Below are 17,958 nucleotides of genomic sequence, written 5' to 3'. Positions count from 1 at the left end.
TGGGCAAACAGCACTTTTGGCTCAGTGGGGATTTCTGTTGGGGGGGAAGGAAGAAGAGAAAGGGTCCCTTCCCCATGGATTCCCTCAGCACCATGGCTTTGATTTGAAGCCATTCCCTCCTCCTCCTGGGGCTGCTGTTAAATAAATAAGCAGGAGATCCATCTCACCATCTGCTTTGGGTACAAGAAAGAGACTCACAAGACCCCCCCCCCCCCAGCGCACATGATCAGGAATGCAGGTACACTCATTTCTAGAGGGACTTGGAGTGTTTGTGTTCTTGCTTTTCTGCATATATTGAAATGCCTAAAGCCATGAAATTGCCATTGCCGAACAACAAAAGCAGAGTGGTTAACAGAGTAAGCTATTAAACATTTGAACTCTCTCAGCCATGAATTTGTGAACTAGCCTTAGGCAAACAATTTCCTTAACCCCCATCTCTGTAGTAGAGGGTAACACTGATCTATTTATGGGGTCGTCATAATAATGACTGAGATAGTGTATGTGATGTGCTCTGACCACATTACATATTATATTTTGTTTTTTTAAAAAGGAAACAACACAACAAGGCAGGGGTAGACAACACGGTGCCCTCCTGCTCTCAGTCCCAGCCAGCAGGGCCAATAATCCAGGGATGAGGGAAACTGTAATTCAACAGCATCAGTTATCTCTGCAGCAAGGTTGCCAATCCTATACAAAACATCCTTTAAATGCAAGTCTAGCAGAAGCATTGGAAGAAGAAAATAACACCAACAAACAACAATAGTCCCTAGAACAGGCTTCCTCAACCTCAGCCCTCCAGATGTTTTTGGCCTACAACTCCCATGATCCCTAGCTAGCAGGACCAGTGGTCAGGAATGATGGGAAGTGTAGTCTCAAAACATCTGGAGGGCCGAGGTTGAGGAAGCCTGTTCTAGAATATGGTAGGGCCTGCAAGGAAAAGTGGATTGGAGCTGGGAATAAATTCTTTTGTCTGTTTTCCCAATAAGGTTTTAGGGTGATAAATGCCATTGAGAAAGGCAGAGAGAAGAGCAACATCCCATACAGAAAGTGCCCTCATTAATTTCAATGCAACGTTTGCAGGAGAACTGGCGAATCATGCCCCTTATTAAGTGGGGCAGTGGAAGTGTCATCTGGGTTTCTGACCAGAAATATATTGGGTCACTCTCAGCAAATCTGAAGCACCTTCTCATCCAAACTCATCAGATGACTGTGCAATGGGGCAGACGGGTCACAGGACCACTTGGCAGAAGCTAGAAGTTTCCCTCATGGTGACCATTAAATCTCTTGCACTTGTGCTGGGGTACTGAACCTTGAATTTTAACAGTAACGGCAGTGCTGGCTACTCCGTAATGTGGGGGGTGGGAGCTCCCAGGGCCAGCCTTACCATTATGGAGGATGGAACAGCTGATTTGGGGTTACATGAGAGGGCAGCAAATTGTTACTTGCTTTATTATTATTCTATTTTTCACTCCCAAAGGAGGGACACTCGAGGGATTTTCAGGTGCCAGAATAACTTGATCAAGCTTGGGTTTGGTACCATGACCTGGGGGGGGGGGCATCTTCTGCTCCACCTCAAACGGAAAGGTGTTTGGCACCTGCCTCACAAAAGGCGTCCTCAGTGGGCTCCTTAATCCTGGAAGAGGCAGGTGTGCAAGGAGACTTCTCTTGGGTGCTCCATGCATCCAAGTGAGAACGGAGCGGCTCACAGGACAGTGGGCCTGCTACTAATCTTCAAGACCCCCAAAGCATGCAGCCGTGCCATTCTCTGGGCCACTGATGGGGGTGTGTGTGGTGGAAACAATGTCTGTGTGCAAACGCTCTGAAGTGCATAGGCTCCTTGCAAGGTTCCTAAACATGCAGAGAGGCTACAGCTGCAGCCCTTGGGCTCCTCTTTAAAGCAGGGGTGTGGCAATTGATAAGCTGCCACAACAGCAAGAAGAAGCTTGCCTCCAGACTTGGATGCATGTGACAAAGAGTGGCATGCCAGCGTTTCTTCTACTTCCATATTCCTACAGTCACATCATTTTATAGGGACTTGTCACACTTTTGCCCCAACTGCAAGCGCCCAAGAGTAAGAAAGGGAAGCCATTCCCTTACATTCAGCTGCGTAAGACAAACTCCACAAATTAGAAACTGGCCTGTCCAGTGCACAGGTTCTCTTTCCTATCATCTGCCCACAATCCCAGACAGGCCTGCCGGTTGAAGGAGAGCTGTAGCACAGCGATCAGAGCACCTGCTTGGCACGCAGAAGGTCCCAGGTGCAGACAGGGCTGGGAGAGATTTCCTGCCGGAAATGCCAGAGAGCGGCTGTCAGTAAGCAATATTGCTTGCTATAAAACACCTTCTTGTGCTCCAGGGAACAGTTCCTCTTTGCAAATGACCCCACGCTTATCTTTCTTGTTTTCCTTGTGGGGCAGGATATGTGCAACAGGAATAGATTCTGACAAAAGTCTTGTTGGATCAGATAAAATAAAGAGTGGTCATTTCCACTAAATGCTGCTTTGCTTTTACTAACACTGAGCCAGTTGCCTCTGGATGCTCAGGTGGGGCAGCGTCTTCTACCTGGCTGGTAGCCACCAGGAGCAGGAATCCAGAGCTCCAGCCAAGGGAAGGAGCTGGAGGGGCTGCTTGCCACATTTCAAAGTAAGGGAAGCAAGACTGCCTGAAGAGCAGGCATGGCAAGCCCAGTCTGAAACCGCCAAACTTCAGGGCTGTCACCCAATAAACTGCTGTTTGTACTCTGCTCCTAATCACAGAGGCTTCATTGGGCAAAGACTGCAAGGTCCCTACTGAAAGTTCAGGCCACAAAGCTGTGCTGCCCGCCAGTGGTCTTCGGTGGGTGGCAGCCCTGATCCAAGGTGAGTCATAGAACTGAAGAATTTTAGCGTGGGAAGGGACCCTCAGGGTCATCTAGTCCAACCCACCATGGGGCTCGAGCCCTCCGCCCAGAGATTAACAGCCTCACGCTCCAGTCCCGGCAGCAGCACCGCCGCTACGCAGTTGAAGAACTCGGTCCCCGATGCAGCTTCGGGTTCAGAGGCAAGCCTTTGGGATACCTGGAGCACACGCGCTCCAAAGAGCTTCGGCGAGAGAGGGAGCTGCCCCCCCCCCGCCTTAATGCCCAAATGCTGCTCCCCCCCCCGCACCCCCCACTTCGGCCCCTCCCTCCCCCGCGGATCCGGCCCAGATGCTTCTGGGGTGTCGCCACTCCTCGCGAGGCGGCCGCGCCCCTGCCCCCCCCCGCCCTTACTCACCGGCGGGCAGCCGAGGCCGGAGCAGCAGCGGCGGCGCAGCGGGACGACGCGGCCCGGGAGGAGCCCTGCGGAGAGACGGGAGAGCGCGGCGCTGAGCAGCGGGCGGGGAGAGGCGGCCCTGGCCGCGTCCCGCGCGGAAGAGACTCCGCCGCCAACTTGCTGGCCGCGGGCGGGGCGGGAGGCAGGCGGGCGGGCGGGAGCCGGGCGGGTCCTAAAGGCCAGCAGGTCCGCCGCCGCCGAGCCGGGCGGAGTCCGAGGAAGCGGGGACCGGGGAGCCCCCGCCAGTCGCTTCTCCTTCGGTAGAATTCGCGGTTACGAAACGACAAGGGTGACTAGCGAAGCCACCCGTTTTTATTAGGCTTTAAGTTGCTTTTGTTGTGGATTCGATTCTTTGCCAGCTGGTCTGGGAGTCAGCAGAAGCGCAGGGCAGGGCGCGCTGCCATAAAGCGGCTCCCCTTTCTCAGAGAGGGGTCATATAAAATGCTTTCCAATGGCATATTGCAACCTGCTCGAAACTACAACTCCCATCACCCCAGTCAGGTCAGCCTGTTGACTGGGGTGATGGGAGTTGCAGTACTAGTACATAACCTCTGAAGAGGAGCTGAGGAAGTCTGATCCATTACACCTGCAAGGCTGGAGTTGCAGTCCTGGAAGCACACTCTGTTGCGCACACTCAGACTTTCACATGAACATGCACAGAGTTCTGCTGTAAATAAAATTTCAAATGAGCACAGTGCTTTTAAGGCTACAATTCTACAGAAACTTACCTGCAGAGTCAATCACACTGATGGGAAAGGCTAAAGGATAAACTGGGAGTTTCTGGTTTATCATGGTTTACTGAGTGTGAGCGGTGGGACGCGGGTGGCGCTGTGGGTTAAATGAGCACAGTGCTTTTAAGGCTACAATTCTACAGAAACTTACCTGCAGAGTCAAGCCAACCTTAAACCATGGTTTGTTGCTGGCTTACTGTAGCACATCAGGAAGCAACAAACTGCAATTCCTGGTTTAGACATAACAGGAGCGCAAATCTTCCTGATTTGTTTCTTCTGCTTGCACCAGGGGAAAGTTGAAGCAGAAGCAGTTGGGGCACATGCAATAGCATCCAGCTTTTCCACAATAAACCACAAAAAGCCACAAACCCTGGCTTGTTCATAGCATGAATTAGGTGGGTTAACACTCCTTCCAGTAGCACCTTAAAGACCAACTAAGTTAGTTCTTGGTATGAGCTTTCGTGTGCATGCACACTTCTTCAGATACACTGGATATACACTGTGTATCTGAAGAAGTGTGCATGCACACAAAAGCTCATACCAAGAACTAACTTAGTTGGTCTTTAAGGTGCTACTGGAAGGAATTTTTTTATTTTGACTATGGCAGACCAACACGGCTACCTATCTGTAAGTGGGTTACCACTGCAAGCTTGTTTCTTTTCCTACACTGGGTGGAAATAGCAACAAAAATAGATTGATACTGTACATCAAAGAGAAGGTACATTGAAAACAGTCAGGAATGATTGGCAAAGCATTTATTATTTTAGACATTATGTTGATTTGCTAATGCAAGAGAAGTGAACCATTTCATTAGTTTAAGTCTGAAATGTGATTAGTCTTAATCGTTGCAGTACCACCCCTCTATCCACTAGGGATTAGTCTTATCCTTAAGATTTTAAGGTTCCAGCCCTCGGCTCGCCTGCCTGAGTAAGCCCAAATGGCACAAGAAGAGGAGTGGCCAGCATCCTAAGAAGGCATTTAGGCAGCCATGCCGTCCCTGCAGAGGGAAGCAGTAGCCACAGAAAGCAAGGGCAGCGAGGCAAGAGTTACCTTGAGGGAAAGCTCAATGGCCCTGATGTCCTTGTCCAGCTCTTCGCTCAGCTGCTGCAGCTCCCTCTCCAGTAACTCCTGAAAGAGGGCAGAAATAGGCAGGGGGGGGGCTGTAGGCAGAAGCCTGCAGTGGCCACAGCAAATGAGCTACATGAGAGTCAAGAGAGAAGCATGAGGAGGCAGCGATGGGGCCACTTGCACAGAAGGTTCGCAGCAGGGAGACATCTGTTGCTCCAGGAGGCAGACACTGGCATGTGAAGTGGCTCCTTAAGCCACCAGATACTGGATGCATAGAAGAAGTCCTACTGAGTTCAATGGAGCAGCCTTCTGTGTAGTCTTAAGAACACCACACAGAGATGGACAGACAGCTATGGGCAAAGAGCTCTCGTTTTTCACCAAAAGGGTAAATCCATGGCTTGATTTAGCCTGCAGGTGGGGGAGGAATCCTGCACATAGAAAGCTAGTATGCTTTAACTTGAATTTGATATGGCTGGGCTGCTGCTGTGCATTTTATGTGCCTGAAAGTTTTTTCACTGTTGTGGAAACTTGCATCACACACCTGCTGAAGTGGACTCCAGTCCCTAAAAAGGTATGCCACAGTAATCCTATTGCTCTTTACAGGTCCCACAAAACTCTGTTGTTTTTGCTGCAAGACTAACACAGCTGCTCCTCTGGAAGTCGCTTCTTAATGTGGAGGTGCCAATCAGGCTTCAAGCAGCTATTAACCATTTCGTTGCAGGCAAGTCAGAACAAGAGTTATAGGGTGGCAATTTAGGGTGATTGCAGAGGCAACGAGATGGGTAGCTTAAATATTACACCCAAAGCGAGGATGGCCTTGATTTCCGGCAGCAGCAGGGGCGGACACACATTGCAGTGAAAGGGAACTATAATGTCATAATGGCAAAGGTAATGAGGTACTATAACTAGAACCACATATACGCGTGATTCAACAAGAGTGCAGAATGTAATACTGGATGCAGGATTTGGCTTCTTGGAAATATCATTTTTAAAATTCAAAACAAAGTTTCAAGTCCTTATGGCTCCAGGTGTAGCTTTGGAAGTCCTAGAGGCTGGAGGCTACTTGTGGGTTGCCCTGCTGCATTACCTGAAAGCTTCCTGCCTCCCTCCCACATGCCGCTAAACCAGGAAAAAATATGCAGAACTGGCATAATGCAGGATACATTATGTAAAACTGAAATAATCCTCACCTGTTTCATTCGCACAATTCACACCAGTCGCAGAAATGAGTATTTCTTTATGTAGAATTTGAATGGTCTGGATGCAGATTTTAAATATTTTAGTGTGGGGTGTGCATGACCCTGACTAGAGCACAAAAGGTGCACCTGGTTCTGTGAGAGGGCTCCTGCTCTGAATCGTGACCTAGAGCATTCTTCCCCATCCACAGCATGCAGATCTTGGCAGTGCATCTGCAGTGTGGAGGACCATCTTGGAGGCAGAGGAGGGGGGAGAGGAAATAACAAAGAATCCTACTCCATGGAAGCCAGTAAACACAGCTGCTCTCCAGCCGCCTTGGGAGAAGCCAGCAGGGAGGATCTCAAGCACAGCCCCATCCCCTCCTCCTGCCTCAATGAGTCTCCACGCTAGCTTCCCCCTGCCCCCAAGGAAGTGCATAGCATAGGCTTGGCTGGATCCCAGGTCTTGCTTTGCGACCCCAGGCTACGCATGCCTCACCCTCGGCACTGCAGAATACTCACCTCAATGGGCGGGGAGGGGGGGCGGCCTTGTGCTGAATATGCTGTGAGGGGCTTCGAAGGCTGCAAAGGGCAAATCAAAGCATCAGTAAAGAGGCTGCTGTAGTGGAGGGAATCCTCAAGCAGGACACACATCCCTTGGTCTGAATGAGGACTGTGGAGAAGGGGGAGGAGGGGGCGAATGGCTGGGATTTCCAGCTTCATTAAGTTATTCTCCATATGTTGCAACCATTCTTCCACATCCTTGCTTTCAAATATGAGCACAAAGAGTTGTGCAGTGTGACACTACATGTGAACAACGTGCCTCACGGAGTTTAGTGGGGTTGACACGCCAGGAAATGTGTAGAGCAATGCAGTCCTGTCCTTCAGACAGCTGACTGACAATATGTGATCCAGTCCAGACACAATCTGGGTCTACTGCTAGTTCAGTCACAACTAAATCCAGGCACAACTAAATCCAGGGAGGCTTGCATACCGAGCTGGGATAATCGAGGATGGATGACTTCCCAGGTTCATAGTCAAAAATGCTCTTGGGCTCCATGGCTGCAGCATCAGCTGCTTCCCAATTTCTCCTGCAAGAGAAAGAGAACAGAATCTCAAAGGGGCTGTGAGCTCCTCCACTTCTTGCACCTGTGACTATCCCCCCCCCCTTGAGTCTTCAAAGGCAGGCAAGACACATTTCAGCAGGGGCTGCTGCCATGGATAGCCGTGTTGTGCCCTGGACTGGAACATAGGAAGATGCTTCCTACTAAGTCAGACCATCCACTTCAGTATTGTCTACACTGACCGGAAGGGGCTGGTCAAGCTTTCAAGCAAGGGACATTCCCAGCCCTTCTTGGAAATGCTGGGGACTGAACCTGAGACTCCCATCATCTGCTGCCTGAGGCAGCTGCCTCACTCCGCCTAATGACAGGGCTGGCCCTGCTTCCTCTGCCCCCTATGCCTTTATCTCAGGGGGTGTCCTTTGCACACACATGGCAACATCACGGGACTGTTGCAAAGCAAATGTTGCAAAATGGCCATGAAATCACTGCAGAGCGCACTTCTGTACCACCTGCAGTGGCGGAGGAAGGGGTGTGTGGTGAGGGCAGGCTGCCCCGGGTGACATCTCTAAGGGGAGTGAAAAATTGGCAAAAATATGTTTTCAAAAGCGGCAAATCTCCAGGGCCAGATGGGCTTACCTCCAAGTATTATAAGACATTGAAAGATTATTTGACTCAACCACTAATGGAGGTTTGCAATGAGATTATGGAGGGGAAGAAAGCACCGGGATCGTGGAAAGAAGCTTTCATCACATTGATACCTAAATTGGAAACTGAAAAGACACAACTCAAGAACTACCGTCCCATCTCCCTTTTAAATGTGGATTACAAAATTTTTGCAGACATTTTAGCAAATAGATTAAAAAGAGTGCTAAACGACGTGATTCATAAAGATCAGGCAGGCTTTCTCCCAGGTAGACATTTATCTGATAACACAAGGAACATTATTGACATTTTGGAACTTTTGCAAACGAACATTAATACAAAAGCAGTACTGATTTTCATAGATGCGGAGAAGGCCTTTGACAATATCTCATGGAAGTTTATGAAGAAAAATCTCGAAGAGATGGGAGTGGGACGGGGGTTTGAAAATGGTATAGATGCAATTTATTCAGAACAAAAAGCTAAATTGATAGTTAACAATGTGGTGACAGAAGAGTTTAAGATTGAGAAAGGAACACGACAAGGTTGCCCTATTTCCCCATTGTTATTTATTTCAGTCCTGGAGGTGCTCTTGAACATGATTAGAAGGGACCGGTTGGTTGAAGGAATACAGGTCGGAGCCAAACAGTATAAACTTAAAGCTTTCGCAGATGACTTGGTTTTGACATTACAGGAGCCAGAATCTAGTACAAAAAGGGCGTTAGAACTGATTCAAGAGTTTGGTCGGGTGGCGGGATTCAAATTAAATAAGCAAAAAACTAAGGTTTTGGAAAAAAAATTGACAACTTTAGAATCAGAAAGGTTTCAGAAAGAGACAGACTTAAGCGTGGTTAAAAAGGTAAAATACCTAGGGGTAAATATGACAGCCAAAAATTTGAACTTATTTAAGGATAATTACGAAAAGTGCTGGTCAGAAATCAAAAAAGACCCAGAAAGTTGGTCAAGATTGAAACTTTCCTTGTTGGGCCGAATCGCTGCTATAAAAATGAATGTATTGCCAAAAATGCTGTTTTTGTTCCAGACCCTACAGATAGTGGACAAGATGGAGTGTTTCAGGAGGTGGCAGAGAGATATCTCTAAATTTGTCTGGCAGGGCAAAAAGCCCAGAATAAAATTTAAAATATTAACTGATGCTAAGGAAAGAGGGGGGTTTGCCCTGCCAGACCTAAGGTTGTATTATGAATCATCAGCTTTCTGCTGGTTGAAAGATTGGCTGCTTCTGGAGAACACTGATATTTTGGATTTGGAAGGGTTTAACAACACCTTTGGATGGCATGCATATTTGTGGTATGACAAGGTAAAAGTTCATAGAGCTTTCAAGAACCATATTGTCAGGAAAGCAGTGTTCAATGTCTGGATAAAATATAAAGATTTATTAGAAAACAAGACCCCAAGGTGGCTGTCACCAATGGAAGCTAAGGCTCAGAAAAGACTCAATATGGAGGCCAAATGGCCGAAATATTGGGAAATATTAGAAAAAGATGGAGACATCTGGAGATTGCAGAGTTTTGAGAAATTAAAGGATAAAGTGCGAGATTGGTTACATTATGCTCAGATTAGGGAGAATTTTAATATGGACAAAAAAACAGGGGCATTGTCGGCCAAAGGGTGTTAAAGAAGGACTAAACTTTCTTTATGTACGCGACTACAGCAGCAAGAATACTTATCGCAAAGCATTGGAAGACCCAAGATTTGCCCACTCTGGAAGAATGGCAGATGCAACTGATAGACTATATGGAATTGGCAGAAATGACTGGCAGAATCCGGGACCTGGGAGAAGAGACGGAGGAAGAGGACTGGAAAAAGTTTAAGGACTATTTGCAAAAACACTGTAAATTGTATGAATGCTAAGATGATGCAGGATAGAAAACAACCTGGTACCACTAATTAGTTGAAAGAAGTATGAAAATAAGCGATTTATAAAAATAAGGATGTAACTTTATATAATATTATGTCAAAATTAAATACTCAAATATGTGGAAATAAAAATTAAAATTGGAGACATAATATTTGGAAATTACAAAGTAAGATTGAAAGAAGGTGAAGTATTGCTGACTCAACTTTATAATTGGGAATGCAGATAAGGGAGATGTGAGGAAGTCCAAAAGGAAGGTTATGGAAATATGGTTTTTCTGGAAATTAACTATGCTGTTTTTTATCTGGTGTGTGTTAAAGCTTTGTTTTTTTTTTCCTTTTCTGTTTGTTTTATGTTGGTGATGGTGTTTTATATGTTTGGTGTTATATTGTCTAAAACCTTTAATAAATATTTTATATAAAAAAAGCGGGGGGCTCACAACACTTTTTTGTTGTTGAAAAAAATAATGTTATTTAAAATGTGCACACGTGCCACTGGGAAAGAAGGATGACCCGCCAGGGGCCAGACGCAAGGAGGTAAACAAACCATAAGACCCTCCCCCCGCCTCATTTTGCCTGCCTGTTCGGAACCCCAGAAAGGGTGAATCCTGAGGACTTCTAGCGAGGCAAAATGGCGGGCGCACAGTGGTGCAGAGCTCAAGGGCAGCCAGGACCAGCTGCACTGCCTAGCCGATCCCTGAGCCGTAAAACCACCTGCCACAACCGCCGTGACCAGAGGGGAGCCAGGGGTGCCCAGCGCAAGGACCGAAAAGGCAACCCAGAGCCCCCCAGCGGCCTCAACCACACTGGGAACGGGAGCGCTGGACCTGTGGCCCGACGGAGCACCAGGGCCTGGAGGCAGAACAGGAGGCAGCCCTCGCCGTTGCAAACAGGCGGGCAAGCGGGAGGTCGGGCAGGCGTCACGCTGGCCTTCCTTGTGCTCGAGAAGAGGCCTGCCTGGGAGCCAAGCGCCAAAGATAAGCCTCTCCGACCTGCAGCCCAGTGATGCCCGCCGCTGCTGCCGCTTCCTGAAGTTAGCTGCTGTCCACCTTCCGATTTAGCCTCCATCGGGCCGCTAAGGCTGGCTTCACCACCCTCCTCTCACGCACCTCGCAGAGGGAGAGCAAGGAGGCATGGACAGAGCCGCGTTAACCAAGATCCCCAGCCTGGCAGGAGGTGGTGAGAGCTCCGTGGCCACACGTGCTTTTGGTGGCGGGGAAACAGGACAGTGCACAAAGGAGTCCTGAGGGATCCCTTGCGTGCCAGGGAGCAAAGTGCCTGAAGGCGCCACGATCGAGGCTGACTAAATAGATAGCAGAGCCCAAAGGAAGTCCCAGGGTGCCCATAACCCCTGGCAACCCCAAGCCGTTGATGGGGAGGGGGGTGACAAAACTTTTCCCGCAGCAGCTACACCTCTGACCACCTGACCTCATCTCAGAACCAAGGGTCTGAGTGGAGGAAGCTCCTGCATTCATCTGCTGGTGCTCAAGTGATAAGTCATCAAGTCAAGATATCAAGGACCCATCTACACCACTTGGTCTAGCAGCCAATTGTTTTGCCAAGCAGAATTCCACAATCCACTTTCTGCTGGCGTGCTCCACAGCTTCCCCCAGTGCACAGCTGGGCACTGGAACACACATAGATCCAGATGGGTGTGTTATCCTTTACAGAACCTTTCAGAAACTAAAGAAGCAAAATGTGTGCTTGCCATTTCACCTGTTTGTTTTAAGAGCAGCCACTGCCCACCAATCAGGATTGAGACCACAGCACCCAGAGGTGGGGAGTCAACCAGTTCCTCCCACACTGTGGTCCTGACAAAAAAAACCTCCTGCTCAGATCTGCAGTTTGACCTGAGAGAGTAGCTGCAATTGGCATCAATAGCAGCTTAGATGTGTGCTTTTAAATCAGGCTGTGGTCTTCCTTCCTGCTCTCACACACCCTGTGACGGCTATTGTTTATTTCACATAATGTCTAGTATGGCACTCATACTTCCTAAGTCACAGTGAGGCTAACTATCCCCAAGTTACAAAATGCAACTGCAGGAGGCACAGCTTGCCCCTTAAGTTTACAAATCTTCCCCTTCCCTCATTGGCCACATCCACAGCACACTGCCTCCGAACCCACCAAAAAACCAGGTGGCTGTGTAAGTAACTTACTTTCATTTTTACTGCTCTCAGCATACATGCACATATTCCCTGTTTTATAATAGTTGGACTGTCACAGTTTATGCCCAAACCTCCTGGGAACTATAGTGAGACAGCTGAGAAAGAGGATCCTTAGCTCTCCCCCTAGGAACTATAACACCCAGGTCCCCTGAGAAAGGGAATGGATGTTAGGGCTGCTAACATATGCACAGTTTCTAGGGAGAAGTGGGACTTACTTCTGAGAAAATATGCACAGAATTACAACTTGTTTTTAAGCCTGTATTGTAGATTAATCCTAGGAAGATGCATCCCTTTGTCTCCCTTGATGGGTCTAAGGTGGAGGTTACTGAAGCCGGGGAGGATTTTTGTTTGCGGGGCAGGGGGGGGGGAGAGATTTTAAGAAGATAAACAGTCATGCAAAAGTATTCCCATTGTCGTTGTTTTATTTAGGGAAGATAATGGGCTGCAAGTTAAAGCTGCTGGTTCCCCTGAATATATGTGTGTGTGTGTGTGTGTGTGTGTGTGTGTGTGTGTGTGTGTGTGTGTGAGAGAGAGAGAGAGAGAGAGAGAGAATGAATGCAGGAAAATATGGGCTGCAAGTTCATGACAGGACGGCCCTCTGGGCTCTCCTGAATGTTCCTCACGTCCCCCCAGGGGCCACAGCACATGGGCTGGAAACCAAGGGTCTACCCTAAGGCAATGCTGGGCAACCTCTAGCCTCTGCCTTAATTTCAAAAGGCCTCTGCAAGTTATTAGTTTAGGACTGTGTGACAAGAGCAACCTGTCTCTAATCCAGCAGCTTGCTGTGTGTGCGTGAGAGAGAGGAGGGAGGATGTGGCCCTTTACTTCCAGGGTGAGGAATCTTTTCCAGTCCAAGAGCTATATTCCCTTCTGGGGAATCTTCCAAGGGGTCACACTGCCCAAGCAGAGAGGCCTGGGGGGCTCATTTGGCCTCTGAGGTTCCTTGCCCCCTGTTGACGGAATAAAGGTTCCACACGCAGGCCTCTCCCTCGGGGCTGCACTTACCAGTCTAAGCCATTCTGCCGGTGCCTGAAGCCAGGGCTGCTTGACGCCAGGGCTGCTGGTTGGCTTTTCTGCATGAGCCCCGGAAGCCTGTGATCTGAGAAGGACAAAATGAGAGCTCCCTGGAGCAGACAGGCTTCTTCAAGGCACAGCTGTGATTCTCCTGTTAGGCTTCTTCTCAGAAACCCCATGCGCCCCACACTCTCTGGGCAAGTGGCCACCAGCTCCTATCATTCCTGCCTATTGGCTGTGCTGGCTCTGGCTGCTGGGAACTGGAGTCCATATTATCTAGAAGACAGCAAGCTATCAGTCTGCTTTGGCACACATTTTAAAAAGAAAAGCCTGACTAGCTTTTAAGACACCTTTTAACTGAATAACTTTTTAAAGAAATGCCTGTAGCAACTGATATTATGAAGACTCGTTTACCCTAAATAGAATCCAATAAAGGAGACATGTAAGTACAAAATATTTTTTTAATATGATCCCATTGAGATCCCAAGATGAAAATTTGCAGATTGCTCTTAGAAATATTAAATAACCAATACATTGTTTGGAATCTTTTTATCATTAATGTTTTTAACACTTTTTAAAATTATAAATTTTGTAACTTAAATTTAAAATTTTAAGTGTGGCCATCATGTGACATATCATATTAAAGCCCATGAAATTCTGAAGAGATTGGTGTTTTTAGTTTTGACATATCTCAATCCTGGGATGAGCCTTAAAGGTTTTTGTATAGTCTGGCAAGGCCAAAATTATCATATATATTTTTTAAATTTCAAACTCTCATAACTCAAAAATGGGATAAGGTGATTTTAGATTTAAACTTTGTTTTGATCATTCAACAAGTATACAAAATATTAAGAAAATTGGATGACATGAGGTAAAAAAGTTGGATCACTTGATATGGAATGACCATGAGAATGGCCCCAAGATACACCCACAGCTTTCTGTTTTTCCTTTGTACCACTTCCTGACCAGTAACTTCACATACACACACAGCCTTTTGCGTTTGGGTTTCCCCCCCAACACAGACTCCCACACAAGCCTATGGTTGTTCCTGACACTATTTGGGAATCATCTGTCAGTGTAAAATTACTTGGCCATTGGCAAACATGACATCTAAGCTGCACAATCAGAAGCAGAAACCAATTCCTACCTCTAGAGTTGTAGGAGAAGTCCCAGTCCAGTTCTGATTCTGAAAGGAAAGGGAGATTTTTAGATAGAACCAGTCCCAGGTTTGAGCTGGCCTAAGGGTCTCTAGCGAGCCTCTTTCCCTGCCATGATCACCTAGCTGTGCTGGCAATGCCATTCTCTTGGCTAGGGATGGACAAACCTGCCAGTCTCAGTTTCTCTCCATTTCTCATTTTCCCAACCTTAAGTTCAATTCTCCACATTTCTGCATCACTTTGTGGATTTTTATTTTAAAAGTCCTCATGAAAATTTGCTGGCATTTTAGTGCTTTCCCCTAATATATGCATTTTTCTATACATTATTTGGTGGGAGAACTGCTGAAAAGTACAAATTTTGAAGGAAACCTGCATTGCGGTTCATGTATCATTTACCTGGTGTGAGTTAGTTAGGCTTTCATTCAAAGGCAAACCAAACCAAATTTCTCCCCATCCCTTCTTGTGATTTCCCACCATGCCCCACAGCTCTAGATTAGGGGCAGTGTGGCAAAACAAAAACATTGCTGGGTCCATCTGTTTTGTGCTGCTCAGAATGCCAGGCCAAGAAATAAATAAAAATAAAAATAAGGGGAGGGGAGGGGAGGGGAGGGGTCCAGGCACCTGCTCAAGGATAGCAGGTGCTGATTCCAGTACACACTGAGAGGCCAAAGGGCACCCAAGCGAAGTCTCTGCTCAGAATGGAGCGTGTTGAACAAATAATAGGAAGTGGAGGAAGGAAAGACTGCTCATCAAGTGCATGGCATGTGGCAAAGGACTTTGGACCCTGGGGAGCCACTTTACAGGCCAGTGAACACAGAGCGGTTCAAAGGGAAATGTAGGTGGTCTGCGCTGTGCCTCCTCCTCCACCACTTGGTAAAGGCCATTGACTTGGATCATGGGCAAAGAAATTGACCAACCGATGGTCTCTGCTCACACAGCATTAATATACCTGGGGTGGTGGGAAATCCCTATGACCTGTTTAGTACTGTTTAGTCTGGCTCTCAACAACCCTGTAGGGTCGCCCAACATTATCTCTACAAAAAGGAAGACACATTCCTCCGTAAGAAAAACTGCAATAATCCACAGTTGAGCCATATCTTTACTAGGACCAACCAAATTGTGACAGAATAGTGAGAAGCTTTACAGTTCTTCAAAACTGGTAGTCAGAATGGGGGGCAGGGGTAGAAGCTGGCTTGATGTTAGAGACACAAAGTGTGCATTTATTCACACTCTTAGAATTGAGTGAAAGAGGAGATTGCAGACTTAATAGGATTAGAATTTGGTAGGTGCCATTCAGGTTTCAGGCTGCACCTGGGACAAAGAAGCGAGGGGTAACTAGGGATGGAAGACATTTGGTTCCGTTTGCAATTGAAGGTGAAGCAATCGACTCCGCACATTCCAAAACAACACAAGAACTGAAACACAGCCATCTTTTGGCATTGATGTTTCTCTGAATTTTGCAGTGCATTAATCCAATGAGCACTGAAATGCATACACTGGATAATGTGTTTTGTAGAAATGCATATATTTGGGGAAATAACATACAAAAATGCACTGTATTGGAGAAAATTGCTTTGCAAAAAATGTGTGAGTGAAGCAAAATTGCATACAAAAATTTGTGTATTAGACTTCCGGGTTAGCGCCTCCAGCAATGGCGGATTTCCTCTGATCGGGAGGAATCCGCTTCATGGAAATTAGGGTCTGGACCGCCACGGCGAGGCGGAGACCCATCAAAAACCACAGGTGGGAGAAGCCTGTGGACGTGGGATTCGGCAGGCACCTTTTGCGCCTCCCCTACTCGCGGGGAAACCCGGTTTCGGGGATCCAGAGTAACGTGCGGTGAGCGGCGCGGTGCTTCGAATCGACTGCTCTTTTCACGGAGTGAAGCCGCATTGCTGTTGCCGGAGAGTGCTGACTTTTTCCTGTGGACAATTGGACTTTAAACAACTACCCGTGAGTAGAACGGAAAATTGGACTATGAAACATCTTAATTTGGCACCGAAGCGGGAAAGTTCTAAACAGGAAGTCCACCTTCCGCTTTTGTAAATAGTTTGAAGCAAAGACATTGCAAGCTAAAGTCTGGAAAGTCTTTTGCAAAGGACTAAATTTCCATCGGCTAAAACTACTAAACCCCCCTTGGAAGCAGGAGAAGAGGGGGAAAATCTTAAGATTGTTCAAGCCTGCAGGAGAGAGAGTAAAGAAAGATAAATTTCCACCGCCTTGAACCTGGGAACGGGTTGCTAGGAAGACAGACTTTTTGGGAAAGTTCATTGACTGTGAATAAAACGTTTGTTGATAGATAGTTAAAAAAGAGAAACATATTTGTCAGGGCTGCTTCCAGATCCTAGCTCACAGAGGATCACGTTAGCCAGCGTTCACTTTATAAAAGTCTTTATTGAGTTACAGTTTCCAATTTCAAACTGCCGCAGGCAGCCCTACGTCTTATCAGCTAGACCGGCGAAGCTCCGTCTGAGTCCCTGCCTCCTGTACACCAACTTAATAACCTCGCCTTACTCCACCTTTTCCGCCTTCCCCTCCTTCTCTGGGTCCCTCTGCCCCCCGTGGTCTCTTCCTTCCTGGACTCTTCTGACGCTGACCCCCCGGACCCTTCTGTCTCCTTGCGGCGGGCTTTAGGACCTGGCTCCCTTTCCGGGCTGCTTACTCTGCCGCCTTCCTGTGCATTTGAACTTGGCGCGCGCGCCCAACCTCCCACTTTCCGCTTGACCGTTCCTTCGCTCCCCGATGGGGGTGTGGCCACTCCTGACTCATGCCCTCCCCCCTGCGGCGAGCCGCCGGATCCCGATACCTGGTGCCCTTCCTCCTCACTGCGCTCTGTTGGGGACGTTGGCCCCGATTTCCAACTGCTGCTCTCTGAACCCCCTTGTGTCCCTTTTTCCTGGGGTGTCCCCTTGATCTCCCCCCTCGCTCTGACCACTGGCGCTCCTTTCTGTGAATCTTCCGATTCACTGGAAAGACTCGGAGATCTCGGGTCGTCGTCATCGCTCATCTTTCCCTCGGACTCCTCCCCCTCGCTCTCTGTTTCCTCCCTTGCCCTCGCCTCTGCTCCTGAACCCCTGACATCCATCCCCCCCTCGAAGCCCCCCCTTCCCCCCTCCCCTCCTTCAGGTGTGGGTGCTGGTTGCTCCATTGTCATGGGGACGAATGCCGGATACAGTTCGCTTCCCGTGGCTGGCATCCAACTGAAGACTTCCGATTCTTCCTCCCTGCGCTCATCGTCGACGGTCGCCTCCTCCCCATCTCTGTGCCGCCGTGCTCGAACCCGAGGCCCTCCCCGAACACGTCCATGTCCGTCTCTTCGTCTGTCCCTCCTGGGGGCGTCGCTCGCCCGGGACCCTCCAGCCACTTCCTACGCCACTGCTCCTCTGGTCGATCATCCCACCAATACGGGGGTTCTGAGGCAGATCCCGAGGGTGACCCCTCCTGGGAACGTGTGTTCAGTGCGGGTTCCTCGTCCGAGTCGAACCCCCGGAACGTGCTGTCGGAAAGCGTGGGTGTGAAAAGCCAGTCGTCGAAAAACTCGGCAGGCATGGGCCTGTGTGGAAAGAGGGCATGAAACTCGTCTTTAAGCAGCGGTTCGTCCAAAGCGTAGCCTGGCACCCAGCTGTTGGCACTGGCTGGGGTGCCCTCTCTGGCGAGAAGGTATTCCACTCCCTCTTCCCCCCATCTAGAGTCCAAAATCTCTGTGACTTCGTTGATGGGTCCCTCCTGTGGCACTCCCCCTGGCTCGGTCCCCTCCGGGAGCGGACTCGGTACCGT

General features: G+C 48.4%; 1 protein-coding gene across 12 annotated transcripts in view; it reads right to left on the bottom strand.

Moving 5' to 3' along the window:
• The window catches only part of SORBS3 (sorbin and SH3 domain containing 3), a 97,577-nt gene that overhangs the window by 18,642 nt on the left and 60,977 nt on the right, over window positions 1–17,958 (bottom strand). For 10 of the 12 annotated variants that reach the window (XR_014002290.1, XM_081171404.1, XM_081171398.1 and 7 more), the window contains 6 exons: window positions 14,172–14,210; window positions 13,016–13,109; window positions 7,262–7,358; window positions 6,790–6,849; window positions 5,075–5,152; window positions 3,255–3,319 (listed from right to left, as the gene is read on the bottom strand). Coding sequence is in view for 11 of the 12 variants with exons in the window: in XM_081171404.1 (XP_081027530.1) it covers window positions 3,255–3,319; window positions 5,075–5,152; window positions 6,790–6,849; window positions 7,262–7,358; window positions 13,016–13,109; window positions 14,172–14,210 (433 nt within the window). In the remaining variant the exon portion in view is untranslated. The remainder of the gene's footprint in view (window positions 1–3,254; window positions 3,320–5,074; window positions 5,153–6,789; window positions 6,850–7,261; window positions 7,359–13,015; window positions 13,110–14,171; window positions 14,211–17,958) is intronic. The other 2 variants (XM_081171403.1, XM_081171399.1) reach the window with 2 other exon arrangements.

Source organism: Podarcis bocagei (genome assembly GCF_964188305.1).
Source record: "Podarcis bocagei genome assembly, chromosome: 15".
Classification (NCBI taxonomy): Eukaryota; Metazoa; Chordata; class Lepidosauria; order Squamata; family Lacertidae; genus Podarcis; species Podarcis bocagei.
Note: the sequence above shows the minus strand (reverse complement) of the source record. Positions and strands in the feature narration are given on the sequence as shown.